Source organism: Dipodomys spectabilis, unplaced genomic scaffold (genome assembly GCF_019054845.1).
Source record: "Dipodomys spectabilis isolate Male_0828 unplaced genomic scaffold, ASM1905484v1 ptg000108l, whole genome shotgun sequence".
NCBI lineage: Eukaryota > Metazoa > Chordata > Mammalia > Rodentia > Heteromyidae > Dipodomys > Dipodomys spectabilis.
Window position 1 is genome coordinate 5771358 of NW_024870785.1, and position 14528 is coordinate 5785885.

The 14528-nt window shown below is 39.9% G+C and overlaps 1 protein-coding gene across 1 annotated transcript in view; it reads right to left on the reverse strand.

Moving 5' to 3' along the window:
• Ubr1 (ubiquitin protein ligase E3 component n-recognin 1) overlaps positions 1 to 14528 on the reverse strand; it is a 94042-nt gene that overhangs the window by 56602 nt on the left and 22912 nt on the right. The window contains exons 6-14 of the mRNA XM_042687529.1: positions 13725 to 13863; positions 10240 to 10302; positions 9880 to 10003; positions 9447 to 9554; positions 7957 to 8045; positions 6541 to 6639; positions 5147 to 5304; positions 2799 to 2898; positions 1936 to 2064 (exon numbers count right to left, since the gene is read on the reverse strand). Coding sequence (XP_042543463.1) covers positions 1936 to 2064; positions 2799 to 2898; positions 5147 to 5304; positions 6541 to 6639; positions 7957 to 8045; positions 9447 to 9554; positions 9880 to 10003; positions 10240 to 10302; positions 13725 to 13863 — 1009 coding nt within the window. The remainder of the gene's footprint in view (positions 1 to 1935; positions 2065 to 2798; positions 2899 to 5146; positions 5305 to 6540; positions 6640 to 7956; positions 8046 to 9446; positions 9555 to 9879; positions 10004 to 10239; positions 10303 to 13724; positions 13864 to 14528) is intronic.

The following is a 14528-nucleotide window of genomic DNA, read 5'->3' on the forward strand; positions in this document are numbered from 1 at the left end:
CTTGAACAAAAAGCAGCACAGGAACAATGTCCAGGTCCTGAGTTCAAGCACCAGGACTGGCACAAAACAAAACAAAACAAAAAATAGCAAAAAGCTGGAAGTAGAAATGTGCCTCACGTATACAGCACCATCCTTGGGGTGGGGCACAGGGAGGAGAAAAAAAGCTCCAAGATCAGTTAAACAAAAAAAGAAAAGGCAGGGGAAAGATGGTGAACACACAAACTAGCTCTGTCAGTAAACAGATTATGAGGACAGGATATAAAAGCCAGAAGAGATAAAGAATTTGATTCATATCAAGTCAATTTTCTTAGAAAAGAAATAAATCAGTTTACTTTTCCAAAGGAGAGCTGGGTTTTATAGTTGGAGTATACAGAGAGCTATGAGCTAAAAACATTGCTTACAAAAATACATTCGTAGCTGGGTGCCCGTGGCTCATGCCTGTCATCCAAGCTACTCAGGAGGCTGAGATTTGAGGATTGAGGTTCAATGTCAGCCCTGGCAGGATGTCCGTGAGACTGTTTTTTGTTGTTGTTTTGTTTTTTTGGGTCCGGTCGTGGGGCCTGGGCACTGTCCCTCAGCTCTTCAGCTCAAGGCTAGCGCGCTACCACTTGAGCCACAGCGCCACTTCCGTTTTTTTTTTCTTTTTGGTTATGTGGTGCTGAGGAATCGAACCCAGGGCCTCATGCATGCAAAGCAAGCGCTCTACCACTGAGCCACCTTCCCAACCCGACCATGAGATTCTTATCTCCAACAAACCACTCAAAAACCGGAAGGGGCGCTGTGGCTTAAGTGATAGAGTGCTAGCCTTGAGCTGAAGAGTGCAGGGACAGCGACCAGGCCCAGAGTTCAAGCCCCACGACCAACCAAAAAAAAAAAAAAAATACACTGGTTCTATATTCTTAAATTAGTTTCTAAATAGTTTGCTTATAGTAATCCTCTTGATTATATAACCAAACTTTCTCCATTCTTGAAGTATTTAAAAGTCAAATAGTACTAACAGTCATTTTCAAATAAATAAATGTATATAAAATAATACAGACACATATTTTAGAAGTGTGGTAGTGGGGTTTTAGCTCAGGGCCTTATGCCTGCTAAACTGGAGCTACCACTCAAATCATGCCTCTAGCCCTATTTTATGGTGGGTTTTTTTTTTTTTTGGTCCGTCGTGGGGCCTGAACTCTGGGCCTGGGCTCTGTCCCTCAGCTCTTCAGTCAAGGTTTAGTGCTCTACCACTTGAGAGCTACAGCGCTGGCTTTTTTAATTTTCCCCCTGCTTATGTGGTGCTGAGGAATGAACCCAGGGCCTCATGCATGCAAGGCAAGCACTCTACCACTGAGCCACCTTCCCAGCCCTGCTGGTTATTTTTGAGATAGGGTTTTCACTTCTTGCCACGACATGCTCCTGAGCTGCAACCTTCCTTCCTACTTTAGGCTTCCCAATTCATTGCAAATTCATCCTTCCTTTGTGGAGCTGAAGTCTTTTGGACTTTTCTGCCTTGGCTGTCCTAGAACCATGATCCTTCCAATCCTATCCTCCTACATAGCTTGGAAAAATAGGTGTGTGTCACTGCAACCAGTTATGGGTTGGAAAGAAATCTCTCAAACGTTTCTGCCCACATTGACCTTGAACAGCGATTTTTCCATCCATCCCCTTCCAAGTAGTGTAGTATTGAAGGTATGAGCCACAGGCATCCAGATAAAAGTATAATTTTTAACCTGGAAATTTTCCCAAATAAGCAAAACTAGCCTGGGACATCTATATCCAACAAGGATAAAACACTGTATTTTTCCCCTAAATTTAATAAGACATATTAAAATATTTACTATTATTTAAGTAATATATATTTACATCAAAGAAGCAACAAAAAACTATACTATTAAATAGTTAGATAGTACTTAAAAAAACTCTGCTCTTCCTAACAAGGCTTTAACTTACATCACAAGCACACCACTCCTGAAACATGAGTAAAATGTTCTTTAATTGCATCTGTATAGCGATAGCAGCCTCCCAGTCAGGATCCACTTCTATGTGCTGCCCGATCTGTCGTCTGATTTCTTCCATTCCCTGCAAGAAAAGATTAATCAAACTCTGGCCTTTCTCTGCTCCCTGAGTCACTATTTTAACATTGTTATTAAGCTAGGTTAGAATCCATGAGTTCAAATGCCTGCTCTCTTTGGGATTTCTAGCTATACAAGCTCCCATTCCTTTATATGTAATGTGAGAGTAATAAGTAAATCATATGATTGTTATAAATTTAAAATGGACAATACATGGAGTGATTACTATAAAGCTATCATATGGTAAGTATTTGATAAGCATTACTATAATAGCAGTAAACTAAGACATAAAGAAAAATCTGCTGAAGGAGGATCAGTGAGTTGGTGCTGACATCTCATTTCTACTTTGCTACATAAAATTTCCTCTTAGGAAATTCACAACTTGCTAAGAAAGAAGAAGACGAAAAAAAATGAAGACTATACTTCAGTCTTTTGAAGGGATTATATATTTATTTATTTATTTATTTATTTATTTATTTATTTTTGGGTCCGGTCATGGGGCCTGAACTCTGGGCCTGGGCGCTGTCTCTAGCTCTTCAGCTCAAGGCTAACGCTCTACCACTTGAGCCACAATGCCACTTCTGGCTTTTATTCTTTTTGCTTATGTGGTGCTGAGGATATGAACCCAGGGCCTCATGCATGCAAGGTAAGCGCTGTACCACTGAGCCACCTTCCCAGCCCCTTGAAGGGATTATATTTTTAACAATATTCTTCTCTTATTGGTTTACAGAATTATCATACCTGCATACAGGTAAGAATCTTCAAAAAAGATCGAAATCCTTCCAGGAACTGCATTCTTAATTTTTCTGTCCATAGTGTGGGTTTGCTGATCAGGATATACCTATCAATTTCAAGAAGAAATGTTTCATTTCTTTATTTTGAGATAATTTCTCTAAGTTTCTTGGTTTATATACAATGTTCACTTATTAAAATTGTGCATTCCAATTTTTTAACTAGAAGCTCTAGACAGAGCTAGAATTATTTATTTTGCTTTATTTTACATACAACTAACAAATTATAGAAATGCTCTATAAGGGAAAGATCAAAACTAAACCTGACTTCCACAGAGTTTAATCTGAATAAATAAACACTGACCCAAGTTAGCCCAGCCAGTCACAGACAATTCGGTATGAACACAGTATACATCTCATAGGACTCATCACAGAGAGCATCCAAAGGACCAGTGGAAATCCGTTCAGGCTTAGGAGATTTGAATCAGTTTCCTACTTCCAGATTTTTTTTTTTGGTCCAGTCCTGGGGCCTGAACTCTGGGCCTGGGCGCTGTCCCTCAGCTCTTCAGCTCAAGGCTAGAGCTCTACCACTTGAGCAACAGAGCCACTTCTGGCTTTTTTTTCTTTTTGCTTATGTGGTGCTGAGGAATCGAACCCAGGGCTTCATGCATGCAAGGCAAGTACTCTACCACTGAGCCACCTTCCCAGCTCCTACTTCCAGATTTTTGAGAGATAAACTCATTTTAGCTACAATTTAGCAAGAACAATGCTTTTGGTAGGCTGAAAATATTGCAATAGGCCAATATGAACCATGTTTATAATGGAATAACTTCTCAGGATGCAATCATTAACAATTATTATTTTAGCTGGGTGCCAGTGGCTCACACCTGTAATCTTAGCTTCTCAAGAAGCTGAGATCTGAGGATTGTGGCTCAAAGCCAATTCAGCAGGAAGTCTATGAGACTCTTATCCCTAATTAACGACCAAAAAGCTGGAAGTATAGTTGTGGCTCAAATAGTAGAGTGTGAGTTTTGAGTGCAAAAGCAAAGTTTGAACCCTAGTACTAGCATACACATGTGTGTGCACGCACGTGCTTGCACACTTGCACACACACAAGCTTTCATTGAAGGCATTTGCAGATAACCTTTGGTATTAGTAGGGGAGTGGAAATTCTACCACCTCTCCTTGAGATATACAAAATGGCGAAGTATTTGTATACAGCCTGTGAACATCCTTCTGTTACCTAAAATCATCTCCAGATAATTTAATATCTAAAACAATATAAATGCCATGTTAATAGTTGTTACCTGGGGCTGGGAAGGTGGCTCAGTGGTAGAGCGCTTGCCTTGCATGCATGAGGCCCTAGGTTCGATTCCTCAGCACCACATAAGCAAAAAGAAAAAAGCCAGAAGTGGCACTATGGTTCAAGTGGCTAGCCTTGAGCTGAAGACACAACACAGTACCAGACCCAGACTTCAGGCCCCACGACCAGATCCGAAAAAAAAAAAAAAGTTGTTACCTATAGTCAAGACTAAGAACAAGAAAAAAAATCTACACATGTTCAATATAAACTAAGTTATTTTAGCCGGGCACCAGTGGCTCACGCCTGTAATCCTAGCTACTCAGGAAGCTGAGATCTGAGGATCGCAGTTCAAAGCCAGCCCAGGCAGGAAAGTCGGTGAAACTCTTATCTCCAATTAACTACCAGAAAACCAGAAGTGGGGCTCTAGCTCAAGTGGTAGGGTGCTAGCCTTGAGCTGAAGAGCTGAGGGACAGTGCCCAGGCCCAGAGTTCAAGCCTCACAACCAACAAAAAAAAAAGAACAAGAAAAATATCTACACATGTTGAATATAAACTAAGGTATTTTAGCCGGGCACTGATAGCTCACACGTGTAACCCTAGCTACTCAGGAGGCTGAGATATGAGGATGGCAGTTCAAAGCCAGCCCAGGCAGAAAAGTCCGTGAGATTCTTATCTCCAATAAACTACTCAGAAAAAACTAGAAGTGGTGTTATGGCTCAGTTGGCAGAGCACTACACTTGAGCAAAAGAAGCTCAAGGACAGTGCCCAGGCCCTGAGTTCAAGCCCCAGGACTGGCAATAAATAAAGAACCAAATAAACCTAAGATATTTTTCAAATATTTTCAATCAATTGTTGGTTTAATCCATAGATGTAGGACTCCTGGGATACAGACAGACAACTGTGTTATATGATGCAGTCACTGTTATTTGTCCTTGCCATCATTTGCAAGGAGAATCCTAGATAACCACAAGAATCAGCGTTTAGGGTCATAAGGCAGAGCAAATAAGCACACAATGTGTTTACAGGTGCCCTCACCTTTTGATGGGAACAACTTACTTTAGGTCACATATTACTGCATATACTCTTCCCAGTTTGTCTTGGCTATAACCCTGGAAGTTGAATTTATTGTTCCTGTCCAAGTATTCAGGTAAAACTTCCAGCAGAGTTTCAGTAATGACAGAAATAACATTCTGTTCTTCAATAAGATGTCGAGCCTGAAGAATATTTTAAGAATACTATCTTTAGCATTAATTCACCATGGCATAGACTGAATTTATTTATCCATTTGTATGGTTGGTCAGTAGTTTTTTTTTTTTGTTTGAGGCTAAGTCTCAGTATGCCTCAGCCTCCTAAGTGCTGGAATTAAAGGCATGAGATACCAACCTCCTATGCTCAGCAATAAATATTTTAATAAATATCCATATTGAGTATGAAAAACAATCCTAGTTTTAGAGAGTATCTATTACTGAGAAGTTAGTTTTTAAAAACAGAAGTCTCAAGCTGGGCGCCGGTGATTCATGCCTGTAATTCTAGCTACTCAGGAGGCTGAGATCTGAGGATCAAAGTTCAAAGCCAGCCTAGATAGGAACCAATAAACCACTCAAAACCGGAAGTGGCACTGTGGCTCAAGTGGTAGAGCACTCGCCTTGAGCTGAAGAGCTGAGGGACAGCGCCCAGGCCCAGAGTTCAAGCCCCATGACTGACAATAAATAAATAAATAAGTCTCCTACCCTTATTAACTAAAAAATACCTACCTAGATTCTTTAAGCCCATTTTACAGGTCATCTTGATAAATATGTATCATTAGTAATCATAAGAAGAGCACATCAAAGATCTCCTTCTCAATTTCTATCATATTAACCCTATTCTGGCATACATCTCCCACCCTCACTTAATTTCTTTTCCCCATTGTCTTCTCTGGCCCTTTGAAAAGGCTAAAGTAGGCATAGTCAACTAAAGTGCCCAGAAAAAAAATCAGGTACAGAAGTTCTACAAAAAGGAAGCCGGATGCTCCATTCTCTTCCCAGGCCTCAGCACCATCGCACAGCAGTGCCTGATGGGCGCACACTCAGTCTCCTTGGTTTGTCCTTACTGTATATCTATGTCAAACAATAACTACAAGTTTTGTTTTTTGTTTTTTAAGAAATGGTATTGAAAGGCAGTGCTCCTTTTCAATGCTACATCATATAGTAACTTAGGAATTACTACAGGGAGAAATCTGCTACGGATGTCACCTCTAGGGGAGGGGCAAAGGGCAGGACCCAGACCCACTCGCTTGGTCCTTAGATGCCACAAAGGTTATCATTCACACGCAGATGCCATGGAGTATCAAACTGCACAAATAAAATTAATACAACTTAGTAGTTTTGACATTGTTTTGGTTCAGCACTAAGTAAAATTCTCATGAAGCAAAAACATTTAGAAAGACTGCAAAGCGATATCATACATACCAGAGTAGGAACAGTAAACATCTGAACTGACAGTGCAGTTATAGAGATACTCCTGTCATGATCATCACTGATATATTCCTTCTGCAGTTGCTTATAATACTGAAAGACAGAAGTGGAGATTCTATTACATATCACTACTAACACCTTCTCAATTTTAGTAACATTTGCAAGCATAAATCTACTCATAAGATGACAAGTATAATATTGCTTCTATTTATCAGGGCAAGATATCACAGTCAAAATAAAAATCTGAGAGAACAAAAAATTAGTTGAGTTCAACTAAAGTTAGGCAATGTCAAAAGAACTGTTGAAAACAAAACAGAACAGAAAAACCCATAGATAAAAACCAGAGGAGTTAGCTGAGCGCTGGGGGCTCACGCCTGTAATCCTAGCTACTCAGAAGGCTGAGATCTGAGATCATGTTTCAAAGCCAACCTGGGCAGGAAAGTCTGTGAAACATCTCCAGTAAACTACCAGAAAACCAGAAGTGGTGCTGTGGCTTAAGTGGTAGAGCATTAGCCTTGAGCTGAAGAGCTCAGGAATAGCGCCAAGGCCCAGAGTTCAAGCCCAATATACAAAAGCTCTAAATTTTACAAATCTTGGAATTAGCCTCAATTAATTGTAACTGCTATCATCTACTTCCTGCCTCCCACGAGTATCACATCTGTTCCTCTTTCCAGCTATTACCTTTGAGTAGTCGCTTCTCTACTGCTAAAATTTTACTAACAGGGGGCTGGGAAGGTGGCTCAGTGGCAGAGCGCTTGCCTTGCATGCATGAGGCCCTGGGTTCGATTCCTCAGCACCACATAAGCAAAAAGAAAAAAGCTGGAAGTGGTGCTGTGGCTCAAGTGGTAGAGCCCTAGCCTTGAGCTGAAGAGCTGAGGGACAGCGCCCAGGCCCAGAATTCAGGACTCATGACCGGACCCCCCCAAAAAACAAAATTTACTAACAGCAAATAAACAATTAATTAATAGGGATGAATATACATGTGACTGAATAACTCTCCTTTGCTGGTTCTTGGGATCTAGGCCTAAACTGTGTTTTCCATTTTACCAAATACCATCCGTGAACAGATTTATGTAACAAAAAATAAAGAAAAAGAAATGAACCACAGGAGAATAGAGGTTGAATACTGTTGAAATTAATTATTTGCAACTATGAATACAGAACAATGAAATGAGTTGAAACTGTTTTGGAAAGGAAGAAGGAGGGCAGAGAGAGGTGACAGTAAGAGAGGGGGAGAGACTGATGGACTATGTTGCAAACGTGTGTAACTAACTAATGTAAGCTAATAAAAAAAGAAAGCAACCATAAAATTCTTTATGATCATCATGACGCCATTGTTCTTATTGTCTCATTTATTACAAGCTACCTTCTATTTTTGTTTGCTGATATTTGTTCATGAAGAGCAATTACCTTCACAAATTCCATGGCAAAGAGTTTTTTGTATTCCATCTCCATAAAAAAACTGCTGAAGATCAATTCATGAAGGATCTTCCGGGCACCTATAGGTTATTTGGGAAGCAGGGATGATGGGATATCACCAAAGAAAAACAAATTATCCCAGCCATTAGAAATGGTAAAATACTATTAAGAATATTTCACGTTAATAGATCTCAAGGGCAACCATGAGTAGTAGTTAGTATAGTAAAACATAACACACAGAAAACAAATAAAAACATGTATTACCATGTTGCCTCTTTTTTTTGTGGTGGCACTAGGGTTTGAACTCAAAGCCTCTAGTAACTGCTCTACCATCTGAGCCATGCCCTCCAAACTCCAAGCCTTTTTTTTTTTTTTTTTGGGGGGGGGGTCCAGTCATGGGGCCTGAACTCTGGGCCTGGGCACTGTCCCTCAGCTCTTCAGCTCAAGGCTAGCGCTCTACCACTTGAGCCACAGCGTCATTTCCGGCTTTTTTCTTTTTGCTTATGTGGTGCTGAGGAATCGAAACCAGGGCTTCATGCATGCAAGGCAAGCGCTCTACCACTGAGCCACCTTCCCAGCTCTCCAAGCCTTTTTTTGCTTTTATTTTAGATATGGTCTCAAGCTTTACCCAAGGTGTGCCTTAGGCCATAACCTTACTACTTATGTCTCTGGCATAGCTGAGATTACAGACATGAACCACCATTCCAGGCTTTATTTGTTGAGATAGGGTCTTGCTAACTTTCTACCAGGGAAGGCCTCAAAACTGGGATCCTCCTATAATCTTTGCCTCTCAAATAGCTGGATTACAGACATGAGCCACCATGGCTTGCTGTATTTATTTATTTTTTTGTCAGTACCAGGGTTTGACCTCAAGGTCTCGCACATACTTAACTTGCTTGCTAAGCTGCCACTCTACCACTTGAGTCATGTTTCCAGTCTGACTTTTTGCCAGTTTTTCAGAGATGGAGCCTTGGAGATTTTTCTGCCTAGGCTGGTTCTGAACTTAATCCTCCAAATCTCAGCCTCTTATGTAGTTAGGATTACAGGTGTGAGGCCACCAGTGCCTATTTACTTTCTCTGCAACATTTATTTTACTCCTCTGCAAACTTTTTCATTTCTTTTCACTGTTTCACGCAAAACTATTCTGGCCATGTACTTTTCCTTTTTCATACTTTAGCTTCACATCCATCTTTTACTTTCTGCTCCTCATTTAGATATTTTAAATGAAAACATAGCTTGAACAAATGCTTTACTACATAAAATTATACTCATTCTTTTAGCTTGTCTTGGCTAGATGAAAAGATACTATAATCAAAAGGCATGGACTGGGTTTTCAGCCCAGAAAAATACAAGTAGATTGATTAATCTTCCTTAACCTATACTAGCATATCAATCAAAATGATAGACTAATAACTGATTCAATATAAAAATCATAAATCCTTTGATTCCCTGGAGAATAGCATAACTAAGAATCTACTTACCTTTATAAAGCTTTGCATCCCAGAGCATTAACCTGCTTATGAGACAGGGATTCTCAGAGCCATGTTCTTCTCTAAGGCAGGCATGGCAAAAGATCTGCCTAAATTCACCTATAGATAGACATATATTTTAACTCCTAAGAATGTATGTCAGGTAATTTTAAACTGATTGTATCCTCAAAGTGTATTTCCTATAATAACATGTGAAAAGACTAACAGTAATGTTCCTGTGTTTGATGTCAGGAATAACTGTGGCAACATCAAAGACTCCAGACAAAAAATTATATTACTGAATATTTATATATTTGAAATGCAGTGGAAAGCAATCAAAATGAACACTAGACAGAAAATGAAATTTCAATGATATTAAAAATGTATGGCCATTAAAAACTACAAAAATTTTACTTGAAACAATATAAACAGGCTGCAAGCTTACTTGAATAGCTCATAATTTTGTTCATCCAGGAACCAAGACGCAAAGCAAATTTCTGATGAGCCATAACCTCAGAGTGTAATACTTCTACGTGAAGTGGATGTTGAGAGACATTTTCTGAATGACTCTACAAGTGAAAGGAACAATTTTTATTAAGTATATAAATTTTGCTTTTAACCAAGTGATCTAATCTTCAAAAATGTGAATCACACAACCATGGTAGTTCCAAACTCAGTCAAAGTACCCAGATCCTATCTTTACTTAGGGTATCAAGCTACTTTAACAATAAGATCGCTCTGCTTGCTTTGGTCTCTTAGGACATATTCTTATTAAAGTTTTCTCTGTCTTAATGGAGAAAGTTACCTTTATGTCTTCCTTTGCTTCTTGGCAAGAGGCATAAGCACCTGCTTTAACAGCCCGACGACCCTAAATACAGAAAAAAATGAAAGTAGTAGAATGATAACTATAATCAGTAAGTAACATATAGCCCACATACTTAACAAGTCACCGATTTTGAATCATTTAAGTATTGACTCCATTCCATCAGAAAGACATCAAGGCTAACTCTTCTCTGGGGAGTGGATTTACCACACTGATAGGTGTTCCCAGAATTCTGGAATCATGAGTGTCACTGTAATGCTGCAGGAAGAATGTATCTTGATACCAAGATTGTTTCTTTTTTTTTCTTTTTTTGTTTGTTGTCCTTATATTTATTTTTATTTATTTTTTTACTATATATTCATTTTGTCAATCATGGGCCTGAACTCTGGGCCTGGGCGCTGTACCTCAGCTCTTCAGCTCAAGGCTAGCGCTATACCGCTTGAGCCAGAGTACCACTTTTTCTGCTTATGTGGTGCTGAGGAATTGAACCCAGGGCCTCATGCATGCAAATCAAGCACTCTACCACTGAACCACCTTCCCAGCCCCCCAAGATTGTTTCTAACAGTCTGCAAACCAGTCTGTTAACCTTGAATGTAAGAGCAAAGCCTGGGCTGCAAAAGAACACCATTACATGCTTTAAGTCTATTGAATTCCTATTTTCTTCATGAGAATGGCAGAGAATAATCCTTTAAAGAAAGAGAACAATCTGACTCTTGGTATTTCCTCTAAGTGCCTGTATACATGTTTCCTGAACAGACTGACAAGCTAGCACTGATCTAAAAGGAGGGAGTGAAAAGAAAGAAATGAGCTTGATCAGAATCAGCTTACTATCTCAAAACAAACAGCTAAAGAAAATGGAAAAAAAAAAACAGGCATAAGAAGTAAGGAGTTATAGTTTCTTAAGCTATTTGGTAGGATGCCATCTGCAAGCACAAGATCTTTTCTTGGATTGCTCTAAAAGACATCAGTCTAAAAATACATGGAGACAGATTTGGACTGAATATAGGGGAGAAAAAAATTTAAGAATGAGAGTTGTCCAACAAACAGAAAAACAAACTCTTAAATATTCCCACAGGGCTGGCTCTAGTTGGCTCAAACCTATAATCCTAGCTATTCAGGAGGCTGAGATCTGAGGAATGTAGTTTGAAGTCAGCCTGGCAGGAAAGTCCATGAGACTCTTATCTCCAATAAATTACCCCCAAAAAACCAAAAGTGGCACTGTGGCTTAAGTGGTAAGCATCAGCCTTGAGCAAAAGGAACTCAGGGGCAATGCCAAGGCCCAGAATTCAAGCACCAGGTCCAGGCTCCCTACCCCCCACCAAAAAAAGAATTCACACAGAAGTTAGAGGGCCATTTTTTTAGAGATTGGACTCTCAATATAAAGATATATAATTTGAATGGTCTTCAGTTTTGTGCCATCTTATATATTAGCATTTTATCAGCAAAATACAAGGCTATCGCAGAACAAAACAAAAGGTTATAGCAGAACAAACACATTCCTTTAAAAAACATATTGAGGGCTGGGAAGGTGGCTCAGTGGTAGAGTGCTTGCCTCGCATGCATAAGGCCCTGGGTTCAGATCCTCAACACCACATAAACAGAAAAGGCTGGAAGTGGCGCTGTGGCTCAAGTGGTAGGGTGCTAGCCTTGAGCTACCCTTAGCACTACCCTTGAGCAAAAATGCTCAGGGACTGTACCCAGTCCCTAAGTTCAAGCCTCAGGACCAACACTGGATAGATAGACAGACAGAGACAGACAGACAGACAGATAATGTGGTGAATATTTGTTAATGCCTTTGTTCAAATTTTCTGAACAAACAAATTTATTAACAGCTATGAAGACCCAAGTAGACTACTTTGTTCAATTAGAAGGTGAAAATTAGCCTGATTGATCTTCAAAGCTTCTTCTATGACTTGTAACTACACTGTATAAGCAGTAACACAGACACTATTATCTGGCCTAACTTGTTATTCTAAGGTACTAGAAAATGTTCTTTTAAGCACATGTAATTTATTTAGCACATGTAATTCTTTTCTCTTCCTTTCTTTCCTTATCTTCTTTTCCTATCTCTCTTTTCTCTTATGTTCCCTTTCCTTTTTCTTTTTCTTTTCTTTTTTTTAAATTTTGGTTGGTTGTGGGGCTTGAACTATGAGCCTGGGCATTATCCCTCAGCTCTTCAGCTCAAGGCTAGTGCTCTACCACTTGAGCCACAGCACCACTGCCAGTTTTCTGGTGGTTTATTGGAGACAAGAGTTCCATGGCCTTGCTGGGCCCCGGTGGCTCACACCTGTAATCCTAGCTACTCAGGGGGCTGAGATCTGAGGACCATGGTTCAAAGCCAACCCCAGGCAGGAAAGTCTGTGAGAATCTTACCTCCAATAAACCACTCAGAAAACCAGAAGTGGTGCTGTGGCTCAAGTGGTAGAGTGGTAGCCTTGAGCTGAAGAGCTGAGAGACAGCACCCAGGCACAGAGTTCAAGCCCCAGGACCAACAAAAAATAAATAACTAAATAAATAAGGGGGCTGGGAAGGTGGCTCAGTTGTAGAATGCTTGCCTTGCATTCTTGAGGCCCTGGCTTCAATTCCTTAGCATCACATAAGCAGAAAAAGCTGTAAGTGGCACTGTGGCTCAAGTGGTAGAAGGCTAGTCTTGAGCTGAAGAGCTGAAAGACAGTGCTCAGGCCCAGAGTTCAGGCCCCACAACTGACCCAAAAAAAAAAGGCATAAATTAATGTTCCTTTTTTTTTTTTTTTTGTCCGGTCGTGGGGCCTGAATTCTGTGCCTGGGCCTTGTCCCTCAGCTCTTCAGCTCAAGGCTAGCGCTCTACCATTTGAGCCACAGTGCCACTTCCAGCTTTTTTCTTTTTGCTTATGTGGTACTGAGGAATCGAACCCAGGGCCTCATGCATACAAGGCAAGCACTCTACCACTGAGCCACCTTCCCAGCCCCAAGTTAATGTTCCTTATTAGACAATTGTGCCTCCTGAAGAACCATTTGTTTTGAATGCATATCAAATAAAAGCTACACTACAGAAATGCTTTATTCTAAAAATAAGAAACAAATCAGTTTAAAAACTTGAAAAATGGGCTGGGAAGGTGGCTCAGTGGTAGAGCGCTTGCCTTGCATACATGAGGCCCTGGGTTCGATACCCCAGCACCACATAAGCAAAAAGAAAAAAGCCGGAAGTGGTGCTGTGGCTCAAGTGGTAGAGCGCTAGCCTTGAGCTGAAGAGCTGAGGGACAGAGCCCAGGCCCAGAGTTCAGGCCCCATGACCGGACCCAAAAAAAAAAAAAAAAAATTAAAATTAAAATAAAAAATTCTAACCAATTTACTCAAGCCATAAGAAATAAATAGAGAGGATAGCTATACCAACACAACGCTAAGGCACATGACAAGAATCCAGTGAGCACCTAACTAGCAAGATGCTAATAAAGGGCAGCAGCAGAAACCAAACAGAAACCACAAACCTCTTTGTCTATGGCAGTGGTGTGCAACTGGGCCTCCGCAAGTTCACAGTCAAGAGCTCTTTGCAGACTGTATATGACATGGTCATAGGAATGATGCTCATCATTGAAAAGGACACAGTAGTATCTTTCATTTTTCTCCCTGTTTTTTTTTTTAAATAAAAAGATACATATATGTAAATACTGCAACAAATAAAGGAAAATATTAAAAATACAACAAAGTAGCATATGACATTTGTATTACAGCAAAACACGTGGGAAACACTGTAACACTGTAATACTGATACACTAAATGATTTTAAGTGTTTTAATAACAAGGAATTTTTTAAAAAAAACTATCCAGGCATGGTGGTACATCCCTGTAGTTCTAGCCACTAGGGAAGCTGAGAAGGGAGAATCACTTGATTCACTAGATAGAGACTAGCCTGGCCAACACACTGAGATGTAGCCTCCAAAAAAATAAATAAAATAAAAACATTAATAAAAATATTACTTTTTCCATGTTTTTCCCCTCCAATTTTCCTTACTACTTTCAGAAGGCTCATTTCAATAGTAATGTATCATAAAGACCACTCTTAACTTTTGCTTATCTTCCATTTAGACAAAGGGAGATCTGCCTCAGGTTCATAACCTTCAAGCCAGCAATGATACTATATCAGATTTTATTAATGCTTAGATTCTGATGAATTCTATTGTGTTTATTTTTGTGTTCATCTCCTATTGTTATGGAACCACTTGTTTTGTTTTCAGTGTATGTAAATAGCAGCTCTCACAGTTTAGCTTCAGGACCTTAGACAGGTCACTTAT